We start from the raw sequence: 9,058 nt of genomic DNA, 5'->3' as shown, positions 1-9,058 counted from the left end.
GCTTTATGGCTGATTAATACAATGGAGTACGGATGCTTTTGGAGGCTGGGTTTTTCCCTCATGAGGGTTTTCCGAGGATATATCTTGTGTTTTCTATAAGCTTATAGAATCACCATAATGCAAAGATTAATGCATTATGGTGATTCTATAAGCTTGTATGCATTTTTTTCTCTCATGGGTTATGTAGGAAATGAATTATTAGAATGTGGGTTTAAAGCATTATTTCCTAACAATTTTTAGGCCATTTTATTGAGACTAGGGCTTTCAGCACCCAAGTCCTCCCAAAATAGGCCCTCTTAAGAGGAGAATCAAATTTTGATGTCCATGATATAGGACCTAGTCTCAGCTTTTGTATTTGATGAAAAGTTTAGTGTTAAATTAATGATGAATTTTTAGGGTAGTGTAGAGCATAAATGAGATTAATTTGAAGTAGGAGAAATAACACTAAATAACATTCCAAATAGAGTTTGAAATTTTTAGGGGAAACAATTTATGACACTAAACCATTACTTCCCAATAATAACATGGTTCTAAATCATTTGAAATAAAATTAATAGACAAAAACAATCATTTGAATCATGTATATCTCCTTATAGATGGTTGAGACGTTTCCACATTTTTTTGTACATTTTAACATCCATATATTTATCTATTGAATCTTAATTTTGCTCCTTATTTTATATATAAGGATGAGTTTCCAACTAAACTTGTTGATAGTGTGGTAATTGTTCTTATTTCATGTCAACTTTTACAATGTTTGATTTCATGAGAGAATGTTCATGAAATACTACTTGTTTTCTAATCTCACAATGTAAATCCCTTAATTCCATTGCCATAGCCAACAATAAATGGAGATACCTTTAACTCATAAGATCAAAGAATTCATCTCAAAGAATGGTGTGTCCTTATAGAAACTCTTAATCATCTTCCATAATTTTCCATTAGAAGCTATGCGTCAATGTATCCCAAAAAGAATTCGGAATTTGGATTGCACTTTGCATAGTGAGTATCCCAAAAAGAATTCGGAACTAGCTTATATGATAGATAAAAGTAGTGGATTGATGATAACTTGCGCGCTTATAGTGGGAGATCTAATTATGAAATAAATAGAGTTCTAAACATCACCTAAATTCTTACCACTACCATTTGAGTAATATTTCTGCAAGAGGACTCTAGTTCTACATGTTATGACTATTATTCTCACTTGTCATGGATTAGGAAGGGACCTAGTAGCTATTTAGGGCATAGGTATAATTCTTGAGAGGAATAGCTAATTTTTTAGGAATCAAGGTTAATGATATGGACCCATTTAAACTGGTAAATATTTAAAATATTGAATCCATTTAAATAAATGATAATCTTGGCAAGAAATATTTGGGGAGAAAAAGTATTTTTTTGGGAAGGACAAAATTGTAATGTCCCAATATCATTCAATGTGTTTGTGGACCAAAATCCCATTTTATATTTCTAAGTAGCTAATTCAATATCAAATCCTTATTTATTGTCATTTTCCATATTTGCACGCTAATGTGTTATAATCTGGAAAGGTCTAAAAAGTTTTAAGTGTAGGAATTTTGTGTTCAAATTTTTGAACATGTACAAGTTATTAATTTTTTTGAGTTATTCTTCCTCGTATTGATTTCCTACAAACCTTATTTTATTCCCTTGCCTTCTTCAAAGAGATAGTTTTCCTTACTTGCATTCTCCTCCCCCAAGCCCTAATGCATTAACCCTTTACATTGAAATATTTTTGACATCTAAAGTTTTGACCTTCCCCTTATCCAATTATCTTTTCCATGGTAAATTACCAATCTCTAATCCTTGAAGCTTTACACTATGTCATCCTATTTGGATTACAAGTTTAGATGTGTTATTATAAGTACCTACCATGCATCACTCCTGAAGCTTGATCCCTAACAAGTGGTAATATTCACGAGGCATCCCTAAACCCCTAACTCTAAAATTTCTAACTTAAAACTATTCACTACCACCTACCTTCTTGCATGAGAAAACTTATATTAATTATTTGATGTGGCTTTATAACTCTTTCATCAAATTCTCTCTCTCAAAAAATACTATTTAATAGTAAGGTCAAACATTCACATAGATTTCTAATGATGAAAAAAAAAGGGTGATAATTATTGTCATTAATGTAGTAGTTAGAATAAGCCCCAATAATCCTCAAACTTCTTTCTAGCTACTATTTCAATAGATTTTGTGTGTTCTTCCTTGACTAAAATATCATAATGTGAGAGCATCATTATTACATAAGACTTTTATATATCACATAAAATAATTTCCACATATATGTATGTATATATGTATGTATATGTATATAAATATGTATGTATATGTATATAAATATATATGTATATGTATGCATATATATACATACACATACACATACACATACACACATACACATACACATACACGTACACATACACATACACATAAAAAAAATTTATTATTTTTATAAAAAATATTTTATAGTTTGAATTTTTTAAATTATATATCAATTATATAAATTGTTTTGAATTTTTTTATTTTGGAAGTATGAAAGTGCTTAAAAAATATCTTAATTATTTTCTATTGCACCTTCTTGTATTCTCAATTTATCAATTATTTTCTGCTTGAAAATTTATGAACCTCTTCATGTTATATATATACTTGACTTTTACTTATTAATATTTATTTTGTCGGTTTATATTATTTAGGATATCATTGAATATATTTTTAAAATTCTTTTGTTAACACATTCACATTCCACTCCCCTAATGTTTTCATTGTAGGGCACTCCTCTCAATGTAATTATATAAAGATAATTTAATGTAAATAAAATAAAATAAATTAAAAAAAATATTAAGTAAAATAAGATTTATCTCATGATGTGATGGTTAGATTGTGACATTCTTGTTGTTGCCCTCAAAATTCAAATCTCTTGACACAAGAACCACACTAAATTAAATTAATATCTATATTTCTAAAATAATGTATTATAAATTAATTTAATATATATATTTTAAATTTTTTAAAGATAGATATAATAATTATTGAATACTTTTACATGATTGATGGAAGAAAGATTTATCTTTTCACTAAATTGGTGTGGGTTTAAATCGTCTCTTTTAGTCTTTAAGCAAGTGGATAATAAAAGTGATAAATTTGAATGGACAATTGGGTAGTAGTACAAAACTATTTAAATAGATTACACTCAGAACATGCTATACAAAAATATAAACACTGACATCATTGACTTGTTTCATATATATATATATATATATATATATATATATATATACTAGTAGTTGCACGTATTTTGAGTGCATGCAACGGGAAGCCGACAGGCTGGCAACATTCCAAAACATAAAAGGGTAGAGTAGAGTGTATGTTCTAATGGCTTGAATCAAATGGTTATCTACAAATTAAAATTAGTAGTTACCAATCATATGGAATGCAATTAGCGAGACGACAGTATAGCTGTTTAGGCACATGCTTGTTTGGAAAGAAAAAAAGTTAAAGATGTCTATGTTAATAATTTGTGAGTATGAATTACCTGTTTGGAGTGGGTAGACATTGCTGGAGGTGACAGTGCGGTTGGTGGGAGGTGTGCATCTGTATTAGAATTTTGTAGAGATGCAAAGTATTTATGACGAAGGAGTTTTAAAAGATTATTACTAATCTTGTATTTTTTGAAGTACAAGTGCAACAACATTCGAATAAAATGTGAGTGTTAATCACCTATTTGTAGCGTGCAGACATTGGTGCAAGCGAGAGTGTTGTAATTGTTGAGTTGAAGACTGGGCAGCTATATCAAAGATGCAGGAATAGTTGTGGTTGTTTCCATTACAGTAGTGTAGAACATGGTGATTGTAATGGCATGATGGGTAAAGTTTGGTTGCTGGGAGGTCTGCATTTGTAATCTGCAATAGACTTAATAAAGAGAAGAGAAGCCACCTATGTGGAAATGTAATCGATTTGGTAAATACTATGAATATGTATTGAGTTTGTTTAATAACAATGATGTGTGAAAAGCTAGAGAATGCTATTTTAAGAGAGTTGCGAGAAGTGAAATTGCGTTTGAATATTGTTGTGTTCGTAACTTGTATGGCGCTTGGAAATCTGGAAAGGTCAGACAAGAAATAAAAGATAGACAGAGTTAGGGGTTGTGTAGGAGGAAATCTGGTAAATAAATTATATTTTAGTTATTTAGTTCTTCAAAGTTTGGAGAACTTACATTGGAGGTGCATCGTGGAGTAGTGACATTGTTGAATTGTTTGTAAGCTGGAAATTTTTTTGTGGAGGCAATAAACAGCTGAAAGTTTGTATATGGGCAATTTAACCTACACAGCTGTTGAAAAAGTGAAAGTATCAATATGCAAGTGTATGAAATGGTATTTTAATTTAAATAGCATATTAAGAATGCTGAAAACTTTGAAGTGGGAATTGCAATATATTAGAAGTGAAATGTTTGTACCTATGTAATAGCAGTGGAGAATGCAGAATGGTTGGTGGTGAATGTGAATCATTTGATGAAAAAACAATTTATTTTACAGCAATAAAGAATTGAAATGTGTATATGCGGAAGGTAACCTGCACAGCCAGTGAAAATACGAAAACACGAATATGTTAGTATATGAAATGATATTTCAACTTAAATAGCATATTAAGAAATGGGAAAATTTTTAAGTGGGAATTGTCATATATGAGTATTGGAATTTTTGTACCTGTGTAATAGAAGTGGAGAAGTTAGAATGGTTGTTGCTAAATATTATCCATTTGGTTGGTGAAGGTGCGAAGGCCAAAACATGTCTACAAGGATTTTATAGATGTAGATTGCAATCTAGCGGTGCACTTGTGAGGGCTGAGAGTTGTTGCAATCGAGCTTCTTCCTTCTTTCTTATGGTGGTAAAAGCACTTTTTTGCATTTTTGCATACCTTTCAAATGAGAAAGGTGGGTGAATGCATATTCCATCAATTGATTTGACCCTTGAGATAGCTATAAATGTTAGGCCTTGCTTTTCAGTGTTGCCTATGTCTATTGTAGCTTTATCCAATGTAAGTCCTTGAGATTTGTGAATAGTTATGGCCCAAGCGGTTGTCAATGGAATTTGTGTACGCTTGCCTCGGGTAATGGGAGTAATGGGTATGTCATTTGGATGCAATGTATCCCATGGAGGGCCTTTATAATTCTGAAAGTGGACAATAACAAATTTTGGCAAGTCTGGTGGTTTGGTATTGGGTTCATAGATAATGTTTTTAACAAGGCCAATGGAACCATTCACATGGCCAACTTCAATCCATAAGTTAGCTAGCAACATTACTTGCTGATTTTCACATAATAGTAGCTCCAATGGTAACTGTTCATTGTTATCATATTCAGTATTAGTTTGTTGTGCAATATGTGCAATGCTAAGAGCAATGGACAAATTTAATTCCTTCAACATTCTTTTGTTGTGCAGTGTTGTCGAGCTATTTGTTGCAAACAAAAGGATGGATGAGTTGAATTCCGTTTGCTGCAAAAGGGTGAGATTTGTATTTGTTTGGTTCATTAACATCTACCAAGCATGCTTGTTAGGCTGGGCATCTCTTATGTTTTGGAGGATGCTTTTGAATTGTTGTTGCTTAACAGAGGTACCTTGTTGGCAGAAAATTGTATGTAATGTTACAATTGTTGTAAATGATCACCACAAGTTGAGAGCTGTAGAGTGAGAAGCATAAGCTGGTTTGTCCATTACAGGTGGGAGCTGTCCAAGATCACCTACAAGGATCATGGAGAGTCCACCAAAGGTTTCATGTTGTTTATTAGGGAATGCTTGGCGGAGGCGACTGTCAATCTTCAATAGCAATTTAGGACCCAAGGAGCTCATTTCATCTATTAGAAGATATTTAACATGCCTAAAACACTCTTGGAATGTGAACAATGCTTGCCCTATCAAAGGATGCATTTCTTTTATAGGAATGCAGAGGCCTGCATGAATAGTTGTTCCTTGAATATTATAAGCAGCAACACCTATAGGTGCAAGAACTAATAATGTGTTTGTCTTATTGCTTCCAGAGATATTTAACTTTTGTCTAATGCAATCTATCAAGAATGATTTGTCTATTCCTGTCGATCCTTGAATAATCATTCGGAGAGGCTGGGCTGCAATTTGTTGAGATTGGTGATGTAGAATTATGTGAATTGCAAGGCTTTGCTGAGCTGAGAGATGGGTTTTGTCATTGATTATGGGCAAGGCTTGGTTTGTAGGAGGTTGAAATTGTAATTTTGTTGCACATATGAATTGGACAGCAGTAGACTGTAATTGCTGATTTGGAATATTGGTGGGCCAGAAGTAGCTTAAATCATAGTCACGTCGCCCTAACATTTGTAGTTCATCTCTGGTAAATTTATTTGTTGGACCCATTTGAGATAGGAATTCCCATTCAAATAGATTTGAGTCTTCTTGATGTTGAGAATCATTAGTGTCACTATCATCTATATCTCGAGGTGGAGGAGCCTGTAGAATGTTGCAACCACTCAGAACTAAAGACTTTCCAATTTTGTATTATCTGATCTTTGGAAGTGCCTATATCTGATGGTATGTCACGGAATGGTTTGTACAGTAAGAGTTCAGACCAACAGAAAATCTCAAATTCATCAATGTCTTCAATGGGGGGGGGGGGGCAGTGAAGTTTGGATATACATTTATAATTGCTTTTTTCTCTCGAAGTTGCCATTTTGTTCTTTTTCGATGTGGCATATATGAAAACTCCTGTGCAGATTGTAAGAGAGTTGTTGTATTCAATTGAGAAGGGCGTTACATGTAAGCATGGATATAGCTTGTTGATAGGTCTGTTTCATGGTTTAATTTTGTGATACGATGTAGTGCTTTCCTACTAACATTAAGAGATATAAACTGTCGGCTACAGATAATGAGTGGCAATTTCTGCAACATATGACAAGTCTCTTGTGTGCTAATATCACGGTCTGCTATTATCCCCATCATAATTTTTTGGTATGTTGATAAGATAGTATCTTTAGAAGTAGTTGTATTTACAATAGTTTTTAGCATTTCAGTATAAGATTCTGATCTTTTTTTAGATTTTGAAGCATACTTTGAAATGTATTGTAAGACTGCTTTTCTTGAAGTAACAGGCTGGCAATCAATGTTAGCCCACCATATTGAAAGCATGCAAGGGTTATGAATATTCAAGCAGTCATCATTCCTTGCAGGTGCATAACATGGTTTATTGTCACTATCAATTGTTAATGTAGATGTTTCCTGTTCAGGCCATGGAGCTTTGTAATGACATTGCAATAAATGGCCTTTTTTCCTGAGACATATATTTTGTGTGCATTTTGTGTGTCTCTCCAAAGTATTTAGCAATGCTTCGTAATGGTTGTTGGGGGCATTGAGAATATATTTGCAGTATCAACCAAGCATGGATCATCTATTGCAGTGTAGGAAACTGTATTATTTCAGTCAGCTTTGGTACGAGGGTTCCAAGCAGAAACGTATGAGTCAAAGAAAGTTTTAGCCATATGGACTTCATTGTCATTTTGCCAATCAATGATTTCTATGTTTGGTGCACCAAGGAGCCATAGAAATCCATGAATATGTGCTGAGCCACGATGTTGCCACTCATATCTATACTAGAGGTCTTTTGCTTTGAATAAATTTTGAATAATTTCTTCACGAAATATTGCAAACCTGTTGTGCAAGTACAAGGCTGTTATGTGTGGATTGTGAATTACATTTTCCACTAGTTGTTTTCTTGTGGATTCTATGTTTTTGCCTTTATCTTCATTGAAAAGGGTATGCAGGTCAGGACATTTAGTATCAGTTGAGCTCAATGTGAAAAAAAGGGTTGGGGTTCCCAATTGGGAGATCATTGCTGTGAGCTCCTTTCAGGATTTATTCCAATATGCTCTAGTGCCTCTAAGAGTTGCACCAAAGTGGAGGAGCTGTTTTGGCAGCTGGTCATCAGGCGTGTTCTGCAAACGGTCATGCAATGCTTGCAAATTGCTTGGGAAGGCCTCTTCTATATTAGTTCTAATAAAGACAACTACAGATTGCTGTGAATGGTGGCACATAATCAGATTATAAATGAAATACCAGAACTTGACATGCTGACCAAATCTTTGGTCGAAGTATCTTATCAAGTGGAGTGCATATTCATGCAAATGAACATGTTTGGTATGTGGCTGGAGCGGGAGGGCAATACCAGTTGGAAAGAGTGCTGGAAATTCCATACTCAACAAACCTTCAGTGTTATATTCATTTATCAAGGAGGAGCTTATTTGAGGCCAAGGCAAAATATTCTTTTCAGTGGTATGTAGTTGTAATGTGTCTTTAATAGCCTCCAGCTCACGAGCTACACCAGGCATTGTTGGGATGAAGGACGATGAAATGTCTGTGGCATATGGATTGGTAGAGTCAGAATAATCTGCTATTGGAGGAACAGGTATTTCATTGTCAATGTCTTGCAACATATTCAACATAGTTGAAACATCTGTTGTAACATCAGGAAGCAGGTTCAGAGCATCAAAATCAATGATAACTTCCTTGTAGTATTGGTCATGTTGAATTTTAAATGTCAATGCATCCATAACATGAAATTTATTGACATAGCAGTCATATTTGTGGCCTTGAATATTGGTTCTTTGGATTATGAGGACTTCCAAATCCTGCAATTTGCGAGGCAAAGTCTTTGCAATTTCAGAGATGTCTTGAGGGAAACTTATCGGGTGACCAAAGTATTTGTATTGGCCGCCTCTTGCGTGAGTGACTTGCAAAACAGGAGATACGCGAGAAATAAGCATCTCCTCTACCTGGGTAAGCTTCTTTAAGACAAGGGGTTGTTCACCTGGGTCTAATTTATTAGTTGAAGAGAAGCGATGAATGCCTCTTTCAGCAAAGCATCTGGAGCAGACAATTTCTGGGTGACATTTGCGAACAAGCATCCCAATATATCTTTCTTTACAAATACTACATGTTTGAAGTGTCGATAATGAATCAATGCAAGCACGGAAGGTCTTCAATGCTTGAATGTATTTTGCAGAAGAGAAACAATC

The 9,058-nt window shown here is 33.9% G+C and overlaps 3 protein-coding genes across 3 annotated transcripts in view; all 3 read right to left on the bottom strand.

Moving 5' to 3' along the window:
* Positions 1-4,823: 4,823 nt before the first annotated feature.
* LOC131858497 (uncharacterized) lies at positions 4,824-5,447 on the bottom strand. The gene has a single exon (XM_059211747.1). It carries the CDS (start codon positions 5,445-5,447, stop codon positions 4,824-4,826), a length of 624 nt encoding a protein of 207 aa, XP_059067730.1.
* A 237-nt stretch (positions 5,448-5,684) lies between these two features.
* Positions 5,685-6,986, bottom strand: LOC131858495 (ATP-dependent DNA helicase RRM3-like). The gene is made up of 2 exons (XM_059211745.1): positions 6,885-6,986; positions 5,685-6,500 (listed from the first exon to the last, which is right to left on the bottom strand). Exons 1-2 carry the CDS (start codon positions 6,984-6,986, stop codon positions 5,685-5,687), a joined length of 918 nt encoding a protein of 305 aa, XP_059067728.1.
* A 905-nt stretch (positions 6,987-7,891) lies between these two features.
* The window catches only part of LOC131858492 (uncharacterized), a 1,254-nt gene continuing 87 nt past the window's right edge, over positions 7,892-9,058 (bottom strand). Inside the window, exon 1 of the mRNA XM_059211743.1 lies at positions 7,892-9,058. This exon is cut by the window's right edge and continues 87 nt beyond it. Within this exon, the coding sequence (XP_059067726.1) occupies positions 7,892-9,058 (1,167 nt within the window).

Source organism: Cryptomeria japonica, chromosome 1, assembly GCF_030272615.1.
Source record: "Cryptomeria japonica chromosome 1, Sugi_1.0, whole genome shotgun sequence".
In the NCBI taxonomy this organism is placed as follows: Eukaryota; Viridiplantae; Streptophyta; class Pinopsida; order Cupressales; family Cupressaceae; genus Cryptomeria; species Cryptomeria japonica.
Note: the sequence above shows the minus strand (reverse complement) of the source record. Positions and strands in the feature narration are given on the sequence as shown.